Source organism: Cetorhinus maximus, chromosome 2 (assembly GCF_964194155.1).
Source record: "Cetorhinus maximus chromosome 2, sCetMax3.hap1.1, whole genome shotgun sequence".
Lineage (NCBI taxonomy): Eukaryota > Metazoa > Chordata > Chondrichthyes > Lamniformes > Cetorhinidae > Cetorhinus > Cetorhinus maximus.
The window spans coordinates 36,545,030-36,566,321 of record NC_135880.1 but is presented as its reverse complement, the minus strand read 5'-3'; the positions used below and the strand labels follow the sequence as shown (position 1 = coordinate 36,566,321).

The following is a 21,292-nucleotide window of genomic DNA, read 5'->3' as shown; positions in this document are numbered from 1 at the left end:
CCCCCCCCCCCCGCCAGGAGCCCAATGAGAGGCAGTGGGAGGCGGACACCGGCAATTCGCCACCTCCTCCCAGCCCGCTATAAAGATGTGGGACTCCAGCAGCGAGGAAGCGGTGTTGGAAGATCCTTGTCAACCACCAAGTGAATTGGAGAAGAAAGACCCGAGAAGCGCCGCCGAGATGCCGCCAGTGGGGGAAGACGGGAAGACCGCTGCGAAAAGAGTAACACGTTTCTTTCCCCCCTCCCTCCTCGTTTCCAACTGTTTTGAGATAATTCTTCTTTTTATTTATTTTTTTGTCTTGCTGGCTGCAACATGTTTGTCCCACCGAGTGATGATGGACTTGTTGCCTTCCCTTTGTGCTTAACGCAGGTTTCTCCATCGATGGGTTGCCCAGTCCCGTCATGTCGACGGTCGCCCCCCCACCAACCCTCCCTTCTTCCCCCTCCCCCCCCCCCCCACCAACCCTCCCTTCTTCCCCCTCCCCCCCAACCCTCCCTTCTTCGCCCTCCCCCCCCCAACCCTCCCTTCTTCGCCCTCCCCCCCCAACCCTCCCTTCTTCGCCCTCCCCCCCAACCCTCCCTTCTTTGCCCTCTTCCCCCCCCAACCCTCCCTTCTTTGCCCTCTTCCCCCCCCCAACCCTCCCTTCTTTGCCCTCTTCCCCCCCCAACCCTCCCTTCTTTGCCCTCCCCCCCCCAACCCTCCCTTCTTTGCCCTCCCCCCCAACCCTCCCTTCTTTGCCCTCCCCCCCCAACCCTCCCTTCTTTGCCCTCCCCCCCCAACCCTCCCTTCTTTGCCCTCCCCCCCAACCCTCCCTTCTTTGCCCTCCCCCCCCAACCCTCCCTTCTTTGCCCTCCCCCCCCAACCCTCCCTTCTTTGCCCTCCCCCCCCAACCCTCCCTTCTTTGCCCTCCCCCCCCAACCCTCCCTTCTTTGCCCTCCCCCCCCAACCCTCCCTTCTTTGCCCTCCCCCCCCAACCCTCCCTTCTTTGCCCTCCCCCCCCAACCCTCCCTTCTTTGCCCTCCCCCCCCAACCCTCCCTTCTTTGCCCTCCCCCCCCAACCCTCCCTTCTTTGCCCTCCCCCCTCCCCAACCCTCCCTTCTTTGCCCTCCCCCCCCAACCCTCCCTTCTTTGCCCTCCCCCTCCCCAACCCTCCCTTCTTTGCCCTCCCCCTCCCCAACCCTCCCTTCTTTGCCCTCCCCCTCCCCAACCCTCCCTTCTTTGCCCTCCCCCCTCCCCAACCCTCCCTTCTTTGCCCTCCCCCCCAACCCTCCCTTCTTTGCCCTCCCCCCAACCCTCCCTTCTTTGCCCTCCCCCCCAACCCTCCCTTCTTTGCCCTCCCCCCCAACCCTCCCTTCTTTGCCCTCCCCCCCAACCCTCCCTTCTTTGCCCTCCCCCTCCCCAACCCTCCCTTCTTTGCCCTCCCCCTCCCCAACCCTCCCTTCTTTGCCCTCCCCCCCCCAACCCTCCCTTCTTTGCCCTCCCCCCCCCCCAACCCTCCCTTCTTTGCCCTCCCCCCCCCCAACCCTCCCTTCTTTGCCCTCCCCCCCCCCAACCCTCCCTTCTTTGCCCTCCCCCCCCCCAACCCTCCCTTCTTTGCCCTCCCCCCCCAACCCTCCCTTCTTTGCCCTCCCCCCCCAACCCTCCCTTCTTTGCCCTCCCCCCCCAACCCTCCCTTCTTTGCCCTCCCCCCCCCCAACCCTCCCTTCTTTGCCCTCCCCCCCCCAACCCTCCCTTCTTTGCCCTCCCCCCCCAACCCTCCCTTCTTTGCCCTCCCCCCCCCAACCCTCCCTTCTTTGCCCTCCCCCCCCCCCAAGCTACATTCCTCGCCCTCCCCCACAACCCACCCCCCCCCCCCCCCCCCCCCCCACTTCATCGCCCTCCCAACTGTTTTTATTTACCCCTTGCCCGCGCCGTCGTGGTTTCTTTGCAAGCTTTCCCACCGTTTTTACCCCATGCTATGTGCACCCCCCTCCCCCCCAAGACCGGGTGTGGTGCCAGGTGTGTGGGCTGGGCAGTGCCTCACTTCAGCGCTGCTGCTGCTTATCCCCCACCCTCTGCCCCTTTACCCCTCGGCAGCACAATGCAGATCAATGGGTACGACCCCAGTGTGTTGCCTCCCTTCTCTCTTTTTCCCCCCCCCCACCCTGGGCAAGGGATGCATGCTCTCTCCAAGGGATCACTCTGCAACAAAACAAACCTTTCCTCCTGCACTTTTAATTAGATACATTTTTTGAACGTCCTGGCCACTTGGTCCGATGAAGTGTCGTGTTTTTAGTCCCTTTCCACGTGGCCCATCTATCTCTACTCAACCTGAGGCTGGTTGGAGCATGAAAGGAGCATCAGCCAGTTCCTAGTTCTCCAACAAGTCTACTAATGTTCCAAATTAAATTAACTGTGCCTGTAATATCTACATCTGTTTCCTTTATTTAGGTGTAATTGCGGACCTAGTTTTCTCCCCCCTCCTCCTCCTCCCCCCCCCCCCCCCCCCCACTTTAAAAGGGAGAAGGATTTTCCATGCAGTGGCTCCATTAAGTTAGCCAGTTGAGAACCATTTTCAATGAGATTCTCTCTGAAATGTTTGTTGGGCACATGTCAATGCTCTTACTGATTTTCTCCCACTTTTTAAACAAATTATTGATGTGTTCCAATCTTAAATATGGGCTAAATGCACATTGCAATTGAGTAACAAGTAACACATTACGGACATGGGTACAAGAGGTGATCTACCCAAGAAATGAAATCTAGATTTTTTTGCCCATTCAAGCCTTTTTAAATGCTATGAGCTTATGTACAAAATACTGTTTCTGTTCTCCAGTGCAGTGAACCTCTTGAGTGGGTGTAGTTGCCTATTGTAACACACATGTTCACTGATCGACATTTCTGTTTATTGCCCTGATTTTTTTTTATTAATCAAGATATGAAATTTTATTGCAGGGACTTCTGGAGCGTTTGTCTTCTGGGGAGATCATTATTGGAGATGGAGGATTTGTTTTTGCTCTTGAGAAGAGAGGATATGTCAAAGCTGGTCCCTGGACACCAGAAGCAACAGTAGAGCATCCAGAAGCTGGTAAGGCCAAAAACAACCAGAAACATAGGCCCAGATTTTCGCTCCCGGGTCAGTTGCGCAGAGATGGGAGAATTCCCGGCTCTGGGAACACTATCTTTAAAAACGGTCGCCCACAGTTTTGATTTTCGTTCCATGTTTGGGGTTGGTGGTGGCAGGCAGCATTAGAAGTCGGGCCTCCCATCTCCAGAACAAGTACAGAGGCTGCTGGGTGGAAGGCCTGCCTCTGCCTCTGTGCTCTGGCACTTTGTTGAATTTAATTAAAAGAAAGATATTAAAGCAAAAGACAGCCCTCACACAATCCCCATGCTGATCTATGCCATGTCATGCCCCCATTCACCTCCATAGCCCCTCATATCTCCATGCCCCCTTTATAGCCCCTGTGCCAACCCATACCCACCAACCTTTGCCCTTACTCCCTCCATGCCAACTTACCTAGTATCCTTTCACAGCTTTGACAGTTCCAATGAGTTTGTGCATTAAAAAAAAAAGTACATAATCATATCTACTTTTAACTATCTCAAAGGATGCCTTACATCTCCCAAAGGGGTACACTGGCTATCCAAACACCTGGTGTAATCTGCACACTTTGGATTTCACACTCTTGGCCTATCAAAATCCCACTTCAGCGGAGGCAGCTGGTAATTTAAATGGCCAGCTGCCTCTGTAAACCGCACAGGCGCAACCCTAGCCCCCCTAGCCCGACTCTAGTCCCACCCCCCCCGCAAAAATAGGAAGTGCCATGTTTGGGGGTGGGACTTCGAATTTCTGAGCTTGTCCACTGTTTTCACCACGACGGAGAGAACTTCTGTTGTTAGGAAAATCTGGGCCTTCGTCTTATTGCCAACAACGCTGCTCTTACATCACATCCTTTCCCATTAGCTTGACTCATTAATGTTGGGTGGCAGTCCTAATAGGTTCAAGAGGAAATCTAATAAATTCAAAGGAAGTTGCTGCATTCAGTAACAATATTACCTTCATTTAAAATTTTCCTTTTCAAAGGAAACCATGGACATCCCCCTAACCCCACAGATTTCTGACTCACATTAGGGATATGTTTGTCTGGCTGGGTTATTTAATAGAGATGCATCCTTTTTTTAATTTTGAGATTGAGATAGCTACAGAACATTGGTTGTTTGGGCAATTTCGGAAAGCTAATCATCTGCATGTACAAAGTAAATGACTTACCCAGTTAGATGAAGTTTGAGGTAGATTTTTAAAAAAGTTTTAATTTCTTTTTAGCTTTGTGCTACTGAAGTAGGTATTAATCCTGGCTTTCCAACTCAAGGAGGTGGTCTCCTACCTTTTATAAAAGCACTTTGTTTCATCCGCATTACATGGCATATTTTACATTGTTGCACAGCTAAAGCACTCATTATTTACAAACTGTATAGTGTTACTAGTCTATTATAGTATATACGATAAGATTCTCTCTCATGTGCTTGAAATTAATTGCCACTTCTATAATTGGTAACCTAGCACACTGACACTAAACTCAATTGCTTGAAGCAAATAATGTTAACATGGCCAGATTAACCAGCAACTTGTTAAAGCTGTTAATAAAAGTTGCTTCAAACTCTGGTTTGAAATTCCATCAACAGTAATTTAGAAGATAAATTTTGAAGCATACACCTGAGACAGCACAAAGCTGCAAAATGTTGCATAAGATTCTAGTGGGCTCTGCTAGTCTAATCAATAAGATAACCAACTAACTCATTAATCCAGGCAAGGACTACTTGTGCCTGTCGATACTAGATTAGCATGGAATGAAGTACAACACCAAGGTTCTGTTTCTTGGAAATGCACGGATGTGAGCATCATTATACGTTGTACAGTTTGGGGGGTATGATTTGAATGATGTTTGTCCAGAACCTGAATATTAGCAAGAGCAGAATCACATTTCTGCTGTTCCAAAACTGAACTCATAGGCCACATCCAGCCAGTTGACAGCTGTTCTCAGGTATGGTCTAAGATAAAGTATTTTAAAGTTATGTTTTTGTTACTATTCTTTCAGTGAGACAGCTTCACCGTGAATTCCTCAGAGCAGGCTCTACAGTCATGCAGACTTTCACTTTTTATGCAAGTGAAGACAAGTTGGAGAACAGAGGAAATTATGTAGAGCAAAGATTTTCAGTAAGTCTTGACTTTTCACTGATTCCATATCTTAGTTGCAAGTTTCTGTCCATTTCCGCCAACACAGAGCGCTCTTAACTTCAAAATAAAAGCTTAAATGCAAATAGTTTAGGATGCTCTCAATAAAACACGACTTGCTACAACAAAAACCTGCATTTATAAGCCGTGTTTAACATTGAAAAGTACCTCTGCTTCAGAGGCAAGATAGGGAAAAAAATAGCAGGGTCGAAGAAAGATTGGGAAGGGTGACCAAAATCTTATTAAAGAGGTGGGATTTAAGGAGGGTCAATGGAAGAGAGCCACTAGGGGAATTCTAGCACACAGGGCTAGGTGGCTGAAGGATGGAATAAGGAGGCAGGGATGCACAAAAGACCAGAGTCAGGAGGAGCAAAGATTTTTATAGATGAAAAGAATTTTAACTTTTAAGATGTTGGGGCACTGGGAGACAGTATAGGTCAACAAGAACGTGGTGATGGGTAAGGACGTGTTGGAGGATGGGAAACAAGCACCAGAATTTTGTATTGCCTGAAGTTTACTAAAGAAGCTTAGTCAAAAGTCTAGAAGGTAATGACAAAAGATTATTAGGTAAAGGGAAGTTGTCATGTATGAGCTTTACAGTATTTCATTCACTGTCAAGAATAAACAAATTAAAGCAGTACAGATGTGACGATAGGAACTTCAAACGTGCAGTCAGCCAAATCACAACAGTGTGTCTGAGCCTAGGCCATTGTAAAATTAACTTGACTCTATTAACCCTATTTCATGAAGAAAATCTGTTTACATACTGTCAATATTGTGACTTCTGTACAAGCCAAAGAGTAGATTTTATAATCTCTCATTCTTGGCATGGAGCTTCATCAAGAGGGAGTATAGTGCTGAATTTCCTTGCCTGTTCTGTTGCCATATCTCTGCAAAACAGCACAAGCAGGCTCAGTCCTGGATATGTTGGTCTCTTCCCGTAGAGTAGTCAGAGCTTTGGGCTGCATGAATCTGGATTGTTATTGAGGCAGCTCTATGCAAATTATCATTATCTCTCATTGATGCCGTATAGTGTGTCTTGAAGCTGGAGGGTATCAGCAGGTGCCATAGCAGCGTTACAGCCAGGATTATGGCCTGCAGATCTCCTAGCCATCAGTTTTAATATAGAAGAGCTACTGACTTCTGCGCCTAAATTCCTGAAAGCATTCAATCTATGAAACTGCATGCAGGGGGCACAAATTCTACCTCAGGTTGTCGTGAAACAAGTTATGAAATGAGTTAGCCAGTAAAGTAGCTTTTCAGCTCATTTGTTGCAACATTTTGTTATTTCATTGTAGCTGGCCTGCAAAATGGCTTACTGTGTCATTCCTCTCTCAGGGCCAGAAAGTGAATGAAGCTGCTTGTGATATTGCTAGGGAGGTGGCTAATGAAGGAGATGCCCTCGTTGCTGGAGGAGTCAGCCAAACCCCTTCCTACCTCAGCTGCAAAAGTGAGACAGATGTAAAGGCAATCTTCAGGAAACAACTAGATGTCTTTATCAAGAAGAATGTAGACTTCATGCTTGCTGAGGTATGTGGTCTTTGCACTTAACTGGATTCCTAAATATTTATTGATGTATCTAAGAGGGAAAAAAACTGTTTAATTTGTCTGCATTTCTAAAAATCTGGATTACAACAAGACAATAGAGCAGAGAAAAACTATGCAGGAAGTTTTGGATGAGTTGCTTTTGGCATGTTTAATAGTTTTTACAGTACTTGTTTTGCAGCAAGTTGCCTAACAAATCCTAACAATTTGGTTTGTTATTTCATGTGAGTCACGCCAGATAAATGACTGCAGATTACTCTGCTTTTTGGCTTTCTTTTCCTCTATACTTATGTTTCCTAAAAAAGCTAAGTTGCAATGCATTTCAATAATGTCTAATTATATTGTTCCCTTTTCTGGTAAGTACACATCAGTTTCTTCAGTTATTCTTGGCTCGAACCAAGTTCCAGATTTCTCATAGAGGGAGTTCTAGTTTTAAAACACAGTGCCTGAAGCTTTCTTCTATTTAATTGAAGAGACAAAGTGCCCATTTCTGCTGTTTATTTGCAGTCCACCAAGGGTTGCGGAGTACATGGTTTTGAAGTGTGATTCGTAAATGCAGTTTCATTTAGTAGTTAAATATATGGAAAAAAAAAGCCAGTCACCATACACTTAACACTTCTTAGACAAGCAGTTAACAAGATTCTTAACCAGTATATAAATATTAAAGTTTCAGCTGTGAAGTGCACAATATTTGTGCAAAATGGCTTAACGAAGATTGAGAAAAGCACTATTTAGTGCCCAAGCCCTGCAGGTACTGGTAACCTCTGGAATGAAGCATACCTATCAGATTTTTGGTGGGGGACGATGATCCCAAATATGCTAAGGAGTAAACAAGTATGGAAATTTCCCAGTGAAGGAGAACTCCATATCAACTACTCAAGGACCTGCAAGAGGTCCAGAAGAATTTGCACAACTTAAAGAAGAGTACAAAGGTAAGGTACAAATAATCCTGTAAAGTAGCACAGCATACGCCATAGGTGGACATGAAGGAAAGTAATAGTTAAAAGGTATGCTCCAAAATTGCTGATGCAGAGAAATGTCAGCAATGATGCTTTAAGTGGAGCAGCAGTTTTTTTTTGCCTAATTGTATGCGTTACAAGGGCAAAAAAAATATTTTTTTTCAAAATTCCATTGCCCAAATTGCCATCTCATGGTCTCCTGTTTAAAGGCAACCTCATACATTAAATTCTTGTAGAGTTAAAACAATTAACTAAATTAACAATAACAAGGGAGAAATTAAGCACAGCCCCTAAGTCAGGTCAGCTGTAAAATCAAGGAAAAAACTTTAAAGGAACCTTACAGACATCAAACCAAGATGTGATTAAAGGGGTCAACAAAACACCCCAGTCCCCGCGGTGCCCACCGGGCACGGAACCCCATACATTAAAGGAGAGCATAGCATAGACACACGTGATCAAAAACCATTTGCTACACATGAGCAAGGTAATAGCTGACTTATTCAACAAGGTGAGTCTTGGGAGTTTCACTAATTGGAAGGATATGTATTAGATTAATATGCTCATAATAGTTGCATCCACAGCTCTGTGGACATTGAGGGGCTAATAATGCCCTTTTTTATTTGGCCTTAACAGGACAAATCCTGTAGTGGAAGTGAAGGGGTGATCTGCAGCAATGAAGATTTCATTGCCACTGGAACTACCAACTTGTCATGGATTACACTATGTAAATGAGCAGACTTCATTATGGAGGACATTGTCTCATTTGGATGCAGGCATGACCAGCATCTTTGGAGCAAGTCTTGTGTGCAGTCAGGATGCCCTGATCATCCATGACCATATAGTGGTCCATGTAATGACCACATCATACACAAATGAGCTATTGTGACAATGTACTGAATGTCCTACCTTAAGCCTCTGGTGCAAGGGGAACCCACTGCTTCAATAAGCTGAATTGAATAGCTTAACAACCTGAGTGCCATTTATGAGCACCAATATACAGCGGGAGAAGTGATATTGAGGAGAGTGCAGTATGAGATATTCAGCAATGGTGTCAGTTGATGTGCCAGCTGATACAAAATGGAGTCCCAGCATCTGCGTGCTCATGGCATTTTTAAACAAGACGTTGAACAGTCATTTGCTTCCTCACATGACATGTGATGGCATGATGCTGAACCAGTAATGGTCTGTACAACCATTTTCCAGTAAGCCTTTAACGAGATCATTGGAAGCAATTGTGCAAGCGATAGGCATCATGAGAGCATCTCACAAATGGTGCCATTATTTTCATGGATGTTTTGGGGTTCAATCTCTAGAATGTGGTCATTGCTGACTTCAAATCACTTGGAGAAATGTTGCAGGCAGCCATGAAGGGTAATTCTGAGTACCTGAGCACCAATTGGGCCCAGGCACAATGCAGACAGGTTATCCCACCCACTCTCCTCCCATGGGAGCAACTGACGCAGAATGTAACCTTCCCCATTTACTCTGTGCAGAAAAATTCCCATGGGTGGTGGATGAATCCTCATTTCTAAGTCTGAGGAAGTTCTTGGGCTATTCCAGGAATTCTGTCCCCTACACCCTTACCAGGCATCATTGGAACATTAGACAACTGAGAGCTGATGAGGCATCGAGTCTCCATAATATTTGAAGGTAAATGGTCCTGGAGTGTATTTGCTACATTTTAATTAAAACTTTAAAATTTACAGGACCTTTATGAATAGTACTGACCTCTTTCTCTCAGGAGCAAGGAGGGCAGAAGTCCCTATTGAGTAACCAATTACACTATGGGAGCAAGGCGGCTCTTGCTGTTGTCCCTCAGATGCAAGACATCCACCCTGGCCATACAAACAGTTCTGTCTCCACAATTTAGGACAAAGTCCCTTGGTGTCCCAACATTAGTGAACTTAAGGCTCTGCCTCATTTCTGGCAATGGAGTGGCCCACTTGGAAATTCTGGCGCAGATGTCTTATGCTAACAAAGATCAGTTTGTACTATGAGATGCCCTCCAGGAATGGAAATTCATGAAGTAGCATAGCAGCAACCAGCTGGCACAGAATTAAAGCTACCTAATATTTGTCATCATACGAAAGTACTACCTCCATAAACAATGACCTGTGATTGTACAGCAAAGGAGCCCCTTGGCATTGATTGCACACAGTGATCCCTATATATTCACTGCAGTTTAGTGACTGTGCATCTATCCACAAAGGACAAACGTGGTGACAGCATGCATTTAAACCTCTACACCACTAGCACTGCACGATTTAATAAAATTAATTCATTTTTACCACCTTGCAATCTGCGTGCTTTCATTGGGCAGAAAAAAAAATGTCAGATCTGTGTCAAAAAAGTGACTGACCCCTGTGAGTAATTGGAGGGTCCCTGTGGTATAAGTGATGAGAGATTTATGACCTTCATTGCACAAATGCTGATTGCTGGCTGATTGGCCTATCTTTGAGAGACTTTCCCAGTCAGTTTGAGTTGCCTGTATCACACTTTTAAGGGTTAAATGCCATAGAGTTGCTGCATAATGTAGGACCTCCCATTCCATCAGCCCCATAGCTGCCTTCTGATCATCTTCCTTCAGCTGTTGCACTACAATTACCAAAGGAGCAACTCTCATGTTCTTGCTATATTGGGCACTACTTTTATTGCTGCAATGATGTTTTGAAATCTCCCGTCGTTAAACTCCTTAATTGTTCGGTGTAAGTTAATTAGTCACTGCTCAATTTGACTGCATATTCATGAGATGCTGAGTTTTATTGCCATTTGAACTTTTTTGCTTATTCTTAACGTACAATGTTTCCAGTGAACCAAAGCTTGGCTTTATGCCGGAGGTTGAATGATGATCCCTTGCCACTAAGATAGGTTCTGGAAATTGGCTTGGAGTACCACCATATACTTGCAGTCTGTCAAATGTACAAATAACATTGCAGTTTGTTAAATAGAATAAAATGGAGGCATAGTAATCGCAATAGATTATGCCAGATAATCATTTTTGTTTGGATTATGCTTTTCGTGAGCCTGGATGGTCCCACGATGTTTTGCTGACCCAATTTGATAGTTGCCTGATAAAGAAATAATACATTGAAAAATAAGTACTTGGACCTTTTTTTGTTCCCTGTGTAAACTTAAGATTAGAAAGATATCTAAAATTTTCAAAGGTATAACAATTACCCGATCTATTTCTTGACATGTAGTACTTTATAAAGTCTCCTTCTCTTAATTGAAATTATCTGTTAATTCAAATTGAAATCATTCCAAAACCCCCTCTATCTTTGTAAAATGAATTAATTTCTGAATTACTTTTTTAAGGGACTTGATAAAAAATTAATTCCAAAAATATGCTGTGGAGAATCTTGAGATTCTCTGATCGATCACAGAGAACTTGATGAGCAAAAGTTAGCCTTTTTGTTCTAATTTCTCTTCCAACCAAGATTTTGATCTCCCCCCGCCCCGCACAAATGCCTAATTCTCTCTGAAGTGCCTTGGGTCATTTTGCCTGAAGAGCACTACATAAACAGTCAGTTTTTGTCTCCTACACAATTTTCAGCTACATTTCAATATTTGAAGGAGTAACAATCTTTAAAGCTGTAAGGACAGATTAATAATTAGTGCTTTCTTTTAACATTACATATTTCTTACTTGCATCTAATTTTTTAGCTAAAATTAGCAAAGAGGAAAATATGGGCCCGTGGTTTTTGTTGGAAAACCTTTGTGCAAAATTAATAGCTTGTCATTTTATTTTGCAGGAAGCCACTTAAAGATGAGAAGACTCATAATATTATTATTCTTGTGTTTAAGTGCTGGTGTTCTGTCTCTTGCAGTACTTTGAACATGTGGAGGAAGCAGAATGGGCAGTTGAGGTTTTGAAGGAATCTGGCAAACCAGTCGGGGCCACCATGTGCATTGGCCCAGAGGGTGATTTGACTGGAGTATCAGCAGGGGACTGTGCAGTTAGACTCGTAAAGGCTGGTAAGGGAATTTCTCCAATTTTTTTTGGGAGGGGTGAGCATCCTCAGTGAGGGGAGGCTAGGCAGTAAGGGGGTTGACAACTCCACTTAAATTTAAAGCCACTGAACTGAAAACAGACTTTTTAAGGGTTGTGTCTTGAGCTCATGATGAAATAGCGGGTGTGGCTTCGCTGGAGTTACACTCACTACTTGCCCTCCTGACTCTGTTTGCCCCGGCTGGAGCCTGCAAAGATGTAAAATGGTAAGTGGGCAGTTTAAATTGCTGTCAATGGCGCACACAACCTCTTCGCTGCTGACCGGAAGATCTGGGCCATTGTCTAACACCGGTCAAAGCACTTTGGTGGTAACTGATTTTTTCTAGACTGTTCCGCCTGCCAGGAACAACAGTTGACTGTTAAGCTTATTAAGTTCCTTGCCCCCAGCTGGCATGATATTTCAATTAACTATGATGTTCAGTTTTTTGCTTGGTGGTGGAAAAGGTGATTTTTTTACAGCTCACTGAAAGACTGGAGAGGCTGCTGAGTTGGAGAGCCATGCCATACAGCCATGAGCTGTCGCTCGGTTTCATAGTTGACTATTTACTTACCTCTCCAATTCATTGTAAAGACTTAAAGCATTTTGGAGGATGGAGAGCAGGAATTCTGACAAATAGTGGCTCTGTTTAAAGGAATTAATGACGAGTATTCAGTCTAACTAGATTACTCAAGAGTGGACATTCAGTTTATTCGTTTCCTGGTTTAAGTGGTTTCTGCAGGATTGGACCATTTGGCCCTTCAAGCCTGTTCCACCATTCAATGATGTTCTACCTCAACTCCACCTTCCCATACTATCCCAAAATCCCTTGATTTCTGTAGTATCCATGTCTTGAATATACTAAATTAATAAATTGCAGGACAGACAAAGGTTCTTGACATCACTTAAGCCTGAAGGAAGCCGCATGTGATTAAAGTTTCCACTTTTATTTGAGTATTATTAATTTTAATTAATATTAAAATTATTAATTTTTAAAAAAAATTAAGTTAAATAATCCACAGCCCCCTGGGGTAAAGACTTCCAAAGACTTACAACCCGTTGGGTGAAGAAATTTCTCCTTATCTCATACCTCAATGGTCGAACCCTTACTTTCAAACTGTGGTCTGTTGTTCTAGTTGTTCCCCAGCCAGGGGAATCATCGTTCCCTATCAAGCCCCTCTCATTCTTCTAACTTAGAGGTGAAATTGAGTAGCTAGGCCTATATTCACTCAAAGGACAATCATCTCATCTCAGGAAACAGTCTAGTAAACCATTGTTGTGCTCCCTCTAAGACAAATATCCTTCTTTCAGTAAGGAGGCCAAAGCTGTTGGCAGAATATTGCTGTCGGTGTGCAGGGGCAGGCCTGACATGCCGACGCGTAAAATGACACGTGATGATGTTGGGTGTGCCTCCCAACATCATCACGCATCATTTCAATATTGTTCGGTGGGCACATGCTGGTGGCAGCTGCATGCCTGCTGAACTGTCAACAGCCTATTAAGGCCATTTAAAAAAAAAAAGGAATTAAAGTAGTTAACCACGCTGCCTCATCCACAGGCAGGATGAGGTTTCCTGAAGGTTTAATTAAATAAATAATTTTTTGCAAGATTCACAAACATGTCTCAGCTCAAGTGACGCTGTCACGTGATGGGTCATGTTTAAATAATTTCTCACTTCCTTTATTCAAAAGTTTTTTATTATGAGCTTAATCTCCCTGAGGCAGCTCCATGTCTTAGAGAAATTGCTGCACTCTTTCTCGCGTATGCGCAAAAGAGCCCAGGCCCCGGCTCTCCCTCCTCCCTCCGCTCGCACAGGTAGCGCTGAGTGCTACAGAACGCGTATTTTGCTAGGCGAGCCTTAATTTGCCTGCCCACATAAAATAGCCGCGATCGGCTCCAGCCTGCCCAACATAGGTAAGATTCAGCCCAGGGTGTAGTCTCACCAAGGCTCTATATAATTGTAGTTAAACTGCTTTACTGTTACCCTTCAATTCAATCCACTTGTAATAAATAGCCAACATACCATTGGCCTTCCTTATTGGTTGCTGCACCTGCATGTTAATTTCCTATATTTCAAATACAAGGACACCCATGTTCCTCTGCCAATTGTTTCCTAGCCTGTCACCTCTTGAATGACGTAAAATGGTATTTCCATTCTTGTTTCATAGGTGCTGACCTTGTTGGAGTGAACTGCCATTTTGACCCAACCACTTGCCTCAAAACCATGAAGCTTATGAAAGAAGGTTTAGAAGCTGCAAATCTAAAAGCGCACTTAATTGCGCAGCCTCTTGCTCTGCACACGCCTGATTGCAACAAGCAGGGATTCATTGACCTACCGGAATTTCCATTTGGTAAAAATTTAAATTTCCTACTTTAATTCCATCTGATTAAAATTTAATAGGCTTTAGGCTGAGTTTCTTTTGTTTGGATTTATTGGAATTTTAGAATATGTTTTTTCTATTTATATGTAGTTGCTGGTAGGCCTTGAGTCTATTGGCCCTTCCTGCTTGTTATTCTACATCCCTGACTTCAGTTGCACATGTACAGTTAAGAAGGGACAGAAAGCTGGAGAAAAATGAAGCAGGAAAATGTAAAAGATGTGTGCTAGCAAATGTAGAAATTCTGTGTTCTGTCAATTGGAAAACATCAGCAAAATCATATTCTCACCCTGCTGCTGAGAACATCTTTGGCCTTAATCATCTCTTACAAGGTGATCTTCAATAAATGTCAGTAACTTTTTTTGAGTGCATGAACCTTGGGCAAGTTAATTTTGGTTATGTTTCAGCAACCTTTTTGACAGTACTGCAGCTTGCTATCTAATAAGTAATGCAGTGAGGAACAGAAGTTAAAACAAAAGTGGTCGTTGGGTTTGGTTGCCAACTGGGGTCCTTTGAAGTAGTGATACAGAATTAGTCGATCTGTCTGTGCAGCTTCTCCCTGGTCCCAGTGTTAGGAATCTACAGTTGACCTCCTTGCGCTAATCCTAACAGTACAGAAGTTGTCCAAGGGCAAAAGTCTCCCTAGATGCTGCCATAGGGCTCACAGCTTGTTTATGAGATCACAGCGAAATCCAAACATATCCAGTGCCAGCTTGTTTGAAGAAAATTGGAAAAACTTTTCATTGCTCACCTCCACTGACACGACCATTTGGTAGTCAGTACTGGATTACAGATCCGTGCAACAGTTGAGAATTGGAACTCTAATCCCAGTGAGTTTTTAGCCTAAAAGTGCTCCCAGACAGGGTGATGGAATGAATAAACCAGGGTAAGGAGCCTCTGAGTGATTGTGCACTGGTTGTATATAACCATCTTGGCGCTTTTTCATGAATGTAAATTATTGATGTTGATCAAGTATCGGGGCAGGGTGAAGAACCTGATTGGAGGACTGTGCAAATTTTTGCATCACTATCTGTAACTAAACAAAAATGTAGAAACGAAGCTCCTGAAATTCTTAAACACTATTGGTCGTTTAAACTAGGATTGCATCCTTGGTTGCTGACCTCATGGAGTTTGCAGGATCAGAATAATAAAGTTGCACGGACCAAATGGGTACAAACACCACTACAGGTTCCTCTCTGCTACCCATCTGACATTGTGGGCTAGGAGGGAGGAGTGTTGTGAAGGTAGGAGGAGAGCTGATCTGGCCTAGATCCCACCAGCTGGTTGGGGGGAGGGTATACTTTCACCCATTCAATACACCTGCAGTTTGGAATACTGCCGTCCAGAAATACACATGTAGACAGAGCCCTGACTCTGCCATAACACAACTCATGCCTTGGAAAGGAGGGATGGAGGTTCCACATCCTTAAGACAAGTCAGAAATTGCAAGGAGTTGGCAGAACTGGTTGTGATGGTAGTTTGATGAAACCACCTCCCCTCTTTGCAAACCCCACTGTCAACACCACCACCACCACCTCCCCCTCGTGCCCCCGCCCCAACAACCTGACAAGGGTATTTCAGCCCCCTTAGAAATGGTGGCATGCAGAATGGTGCAAAATTAAGCCAAGGATTGTGAATCTAAGGCAGTTTTATGTGACTTGTATATTCAGGGCAGAAATAACCAGAGAAGATTTACAAATAAAAGCAAAATACTGTGGATGCTGGAAATCTAAAATAAAAGCAAAGTGCTGGTAAAACTCAACAGTTTTGGCAGCTTCTGTGGAGTTAGAAGCAGAGTTAATGTTTCGAGTCCAATGTGACTCTTCTTCTTAACCCCTGAGTTCTAAAGAGTCGTATTGGACTCGCAACATTGGCATGAATCTTTAGCTCGGTGGGTGCGTGCGATTGGTGGGCCTGGGCTCGGCCGGGAAACAGACCACCGACCGCGATCGGCTCCCGACCACGATTTCATGCTGGCTGGCCAATTAACGGCCAGCCAGAATGAAGTGCTCTCTGAGAAGCTCACCCTGCTGCCAGGGTGGGGGCAGGTGGAGGGTGGACGATGCCGTCAATGTGGGCGAGTGCTGAGAAAAGTTCCCTGAAGGCAGGGAGCTGCAAACCCGAAAAATGTTCCAATAAAGTTTTTAAAAAGCAGAAAAATAATGTCCGAGCATCACAATCCGGCACCTGAAAATATAGATGATCAAAATGCTGCTCACAGATTTTCATTTTTATTTTATTTCATTACAGAGACCTCATCCCACCCTTGGATTAGGTTTCATGAAAAATGTAAAGGCCACCTGGCCAATTCGCCCGTCCACCTGTAACATTGGATGGGCGACGAGAAATAGCAGAGAATTACGTTGTTAATGGGCTTAATTGCACTCCTTAATTGACGGCGGGTGCACTTCCGACTTTTGCGCCCGCTAAGCGAAATATCGCACAAGCGCACGATGACATCAGGACGCTCGCCCGACGTCATCTCGCACAATTTCATGCCTCATCAGTTTTGGACATGCACCCACCCAATCAATGTAAAATTCAGCCCAGTAACTCTGTTTCTCACTCCACAGATGCTGCCAGGCCTGCTGAGCTTTTCCAGCATTTTCTATGTTTGCTATTGAAGATGTACAAATTTGAGTCATAACAGACATAGCATTTGTTTTTATTTTGAAAGCAACGTAAAGTTGTTGCATTGCTGGTTGAGCATGTGATTTACTACCCAAATCTGTTCTTTTTAAAGCTCTGGAACCACGACTTCTCACCAGATGGGACATGCATAAATATGCAAGGGATGCATATAATTTGGGAATCCGATACATTGGTGGCTGTTGTGGATTTGAACCCTATCACATTAGGGCTGTAGCAGAAGAGCTAGCAGCTGAAAGGGGCTTCCTTCCAGTGGCTTCAGAGAAGCATGATGCCTGGGGAGGTGGTCTTGCCATGCACACAAAGCCTTGGGTGCGAGCAAGGTATGAATAACTAGAACTTGCCTGTGTATATGTCAGACATCTGACAATCTGTGTTGGGAGTCATTTTGACTTTGACCAATGTTATAAGACAGGTATTATCAGTAGCCTATTATACATCACTTCCAATTTCTTTGCTTTCCATTGACACCCAAAGTGAAATTTACCCCCACTGAGTATTATGTTTTTGAAGTACTGAGGAGCTAGCATTCCTGACTGGTACAAATTTATAAGCCAAAATCAGATGACTTGTGATAAGCTTTGCAATAGCAGGGCTGAAAATAAATATCCAATTCACAACTATAATTCAGTCAATACACTTCAACACTGACTCCTCTTTAAACAAATTTAAGTTGACTTTTTTCTAGTAAAATATGGCAAAAGTTGACTTAAATATTAATCAAAACTGAGCTACTCAGGTCTTTAAAACCCAGGAGGCCATTAGGCTAATTGTGTCTGTCCAGTATCAGGTCTTTAACTAGCATCTAATCCTGGTTTTTATGCATCATTTGATATACTATGTTTTGATGAACTTACCCCAATTCCCTTTTTAAATTATGTTATAGCCTCTAGGTCCTGAAATTCCTTGGTTAGCACCTGCTGTAGGTTGCATAAAAGCATGGAGTAAATGAACACTAGTGCCACTCATGCACATTTCTGTAGCCCACCTATCAAATTCCAGCACCATATGGAGAGGGATTTCTGCACAGACTCTGTTCTGGCCACTTGAGTTCTGTAGGTGGGCCACATATTCCCTTTTAGAGGCCATTGAACCTACTTGGCATATGAGCTGCAACATCAGTGAACTAAAGATCAGGAGTAGGGAGCCCCATTTTATAGAACGCAGGTTCCGCCTTTTGCAGTGACTGAAAACTCCTGGAAACAGCAGATCTGCCATTTCCTTGGGGGACCTGGTGGTCTCCCTCTAGAGTTACAATGGCAGACCAGTGGAACACATGCAGAATTTAAAGTACCTCTTCTAATGATCCAAAGCCAGTGCCCCTTGCTGTAAATTCATTAACCAGTGGAGACAGTCATCAACAACAATATTCTCAGGAATTTTGTACCCAGTTTTTCACAAAATAAAAATTGATTTCTTTGTCCTGTTTTTTTCCAGAGCTCAGCAGGCATTTTGGGAGAAATTGGTGCCTGCATCTGGCCGACCCTATTCAGCCTCCTTCTCAAAGCCAGACAGTTGGGGCGTGACCAGAGGAGACAAAGACCTAGTCCAACAAAAAGAAACAACAACTGAAAACCAATTGAAAGAGATGTTTGAGAAGCAGAAGAATATTACTGGAATGGAAGCATAACGTATCAACCAAAAATGACCAAAATCAGTCAAATTACCAAATTGAGTGAATAAAGTTTGAATCCAGTGAACAGATGACCTTGTATTTATTCACTTTCAACAAGTTTGTATAAGTTGTTAAAATGTTGGAGTAAATTTTCGTTGTGATTTCTCCCACTCGGTCTCTGGAATTTAAACTGGTAGCATAATCGATCAACCAAAAATGACCAAAATCAATCAAAAATTACCAAATTGAGTGATTTAAAGTTTGAATCCAGTGAACAGATGACCTTGTATTTATTCACTTTCAACAAGTTTGTATAAGTTGTTAAAATGCCGGAGTAAATCTTGTTGTGGCTTCTCCCATTTGGTCCCTGGAATTTAAACTGGTAGTGTAATGTATCAACCAAAAATTACCAAATTGAATGATTTAAAATTTGAATCCAGTGAACAGATGACCTTGTATTTATTCACTTTCAGCGAGTTTGTATAAGTTGTTAAAATGTCGCAGTAAATTTTGTTGTGGCTTCTCCCACTTGGTCCCTGGAATTTAAACTGGTTGTGTAATGTATCTACCAAATTGAGTGAATAAAGTTTGAATCCAGTGAACCGAGAGCTTGTATTTATTCACTTTCAACAAGTTTGTATAAGTTGTTAAAATGTCGGAGTAAATTTCGTTGTGGCTTCTCCCACTTGGCCCCTGGAATATAAACAAAAAACAAGCTATGTGCATGAACAAGGGCTTCTGCCAAAGTTATGGTGGAGGAACAGGAGATTTACCTCCCACCACCCCTCCTCAAACAACCTGGCCTTGGAATGCCACAGAATAAATAACTTCCAAAAACAGAATGGGGATTTTCCTGGCCTTTGCCCCAGCGATGTGCTGAGGTACCAAAAAGTGACAGAGGCCCAGATTGTTGGGCTTTATTTTTTAGCATAGCCTTAAGTTTTGCTATGTTTCCTGGGGCAGAAGAGCATCTTGTAGTATGTGTAGGCTCAGGAGTACAATTTATTTGGTCAGGCAGCCAGAAAAGATGACATTGTGCCTTGCTCCAAAAATCTCCAATAATTAGTGGTCCCATGGGGTATGTTGAAAACATCAAGTTCTGTCCACTATAGCTTTCTCTTACCCTATCCTCAGTTTATTGGGATCTTTTGACTTGATCACCAAGGCTACACTTGTAGCTGCACGCCTGAGTCCCTGGATCTGCCATTGCCTTCAATTTCTAGTTACAAACTCCTTTCTTCAGCTACCAACTCCATCCCTCTTCCTGGCAACTGTGGCTAAACCAGGGATTCACATCATTTGACCATGATGATCTTCCAATCACACATCTGCACTAAGAAAGCCGATTTCAAACTTTGCAGAATTGCCCAATTCCATGCCTGCTCCAGCTCATCTGGAACCTATTTCCATGCTCTCGACCATTTCAATGCTCTCCTGACTGATCTGCATTTCAACCTCTTAAGTTGAGGTTATTCAAAATTCTGTGACCTTAGTCGCACCAAGTCCCATCTGCTTATCACCCCTCCACTGTAGGATTGGAATCCCCTCCAATTGGGAAATTTATAGAACATAATTTCAAACCCATGGACATGTTTTGAACTCATGGTTGGAACTATAAATTACAATGCCCAGAACTGGACGCAACACTATTGTTGAAGCCAAACCAGTGTTTTATACAGATTTATCAAAACTTCCTCACTTGTGTACTCTATGCCCCTATTTATAAAGCCCAGGATCTGGTATGGTTTAGTAACTGCGCTCTCAATCTGTCCAGCCATCTCAAATGATTTATGCACAAATGCCCTGAGGTCCCTCTGCTCCTACGCCCCTTTTAGAATTGTCTCTTTTATTTTATATTGGGTGGATTTTTCCATTCTGGAGATGAAGTGCAGTGGCGGCCAGGATAGTCAGCATGTTTCCTGCTGGGCGGCAGAGCAGGTTCTCACACCCGATTGTATGCTTGGAACCTCATTAAGTATTGCATCGGCGAGCTGCTCTCTGCATCTCATGGCGGGTCCGGCACTGATTCATCCACCCTAACATTACCTGATGGGGGGGACGGTGGGGGGGCGAAGATAGCATATTTAAATGCTATCTGGACACACATGTTCACTCTTTGCAGCCCTGCTGTGGGATGTGCACGTCCTGAGATGGCACCCAGGAGAAAGAAGCCACATACTCCAAGGTTCTGCCATGACCCTGGTGACTCTCCCCAATGTGGTCTGCATAAGGCATGATGCCCTCTTCTCGAGGGATAGAACAAGGAGGTCCACCAACATCACCTTACCGGCCTGGGAGGGGGTCGCCACATGGGTCTGTGTCGTTGGGACCCAAAAAAGAAATGCCCTGCAGTACAGGAAGAGAATCTAATCCACTCCGCCTGAGTAAGTCAAACTTCTGCTCACTCTGGACTCACGCTTTCATAATGCCATCAGGCATTCTAAGGGTTACACTCCTCAGGGATCTCACACACTATCAACAGAGGAGACATGAACATTGAATGCCTCACACACACTTTAACATCACCACCATCTCATGTATCATCCTGCACACTCAACATCTTCAGCCCTTACTGCAGAGGGCTCAGCACACGCAGCAGGCATGCATGCTTCCCCTCTCCTCCGTCCACTCTCATCATATTCCATCCATTTATCTTCTTGCAGGCCAAGCTAGCCCACAAAAGGAGGGAGGGATCCCAGACGGGAAGAGGGACAGCGGATATCCAGGAGTTCACTCCCTTCGATGAGGAGGCAGCCGAGTTGGCAGGGGAGGACAGGGATTGCTCCTGTGGTGAAGGTGAGATCGGCCTCCCCCAGCAACCCAGTACAGATGAGCCCTCCATGAGTTGATCACATTCCGACATTCACAGTGAGTCACACACAATGTTGCATTCTGCCTGCTCATGAACTAAGCCTATCTTCTTCCTCTTACAGGTACCAGCAGGC

At 44.2% G+C, this 21,292-nt stretch overlaps 1 protein-coding gene across 1 annotated transcript; it reads left to right on the top strand.

Moving 5' to 3' along the window:
• Positions 1-60: 60 nt before the first annotated feature.
• Positions 61-18,949, top strand: bhmt (betaine-homocysteine methyltransferase). Its single transcript, XM_078563331.1, has 8 exons — positions 61-220; positions 2,935-3,067; positions 5,079-5,197; positions 6,554-6,745; positions 11,547-11,694; positions 13,874-14,056; positions 16,827-17,055; positions 18,170-18,949. Exons 1-8 carry the CDS (start codon positions 86-88, stop codon positions 18,360-18,362), a joined length of 1,332 nt encoding a protein of 443 aa, XP_078419457.1. The 5' UTR covers positions 61-85; the 3' UTR covers positions 18,363-18,949.
• The last annotated feature ends 2,343 nt before the right edge of the window (positions 18,950-21,292 follow it).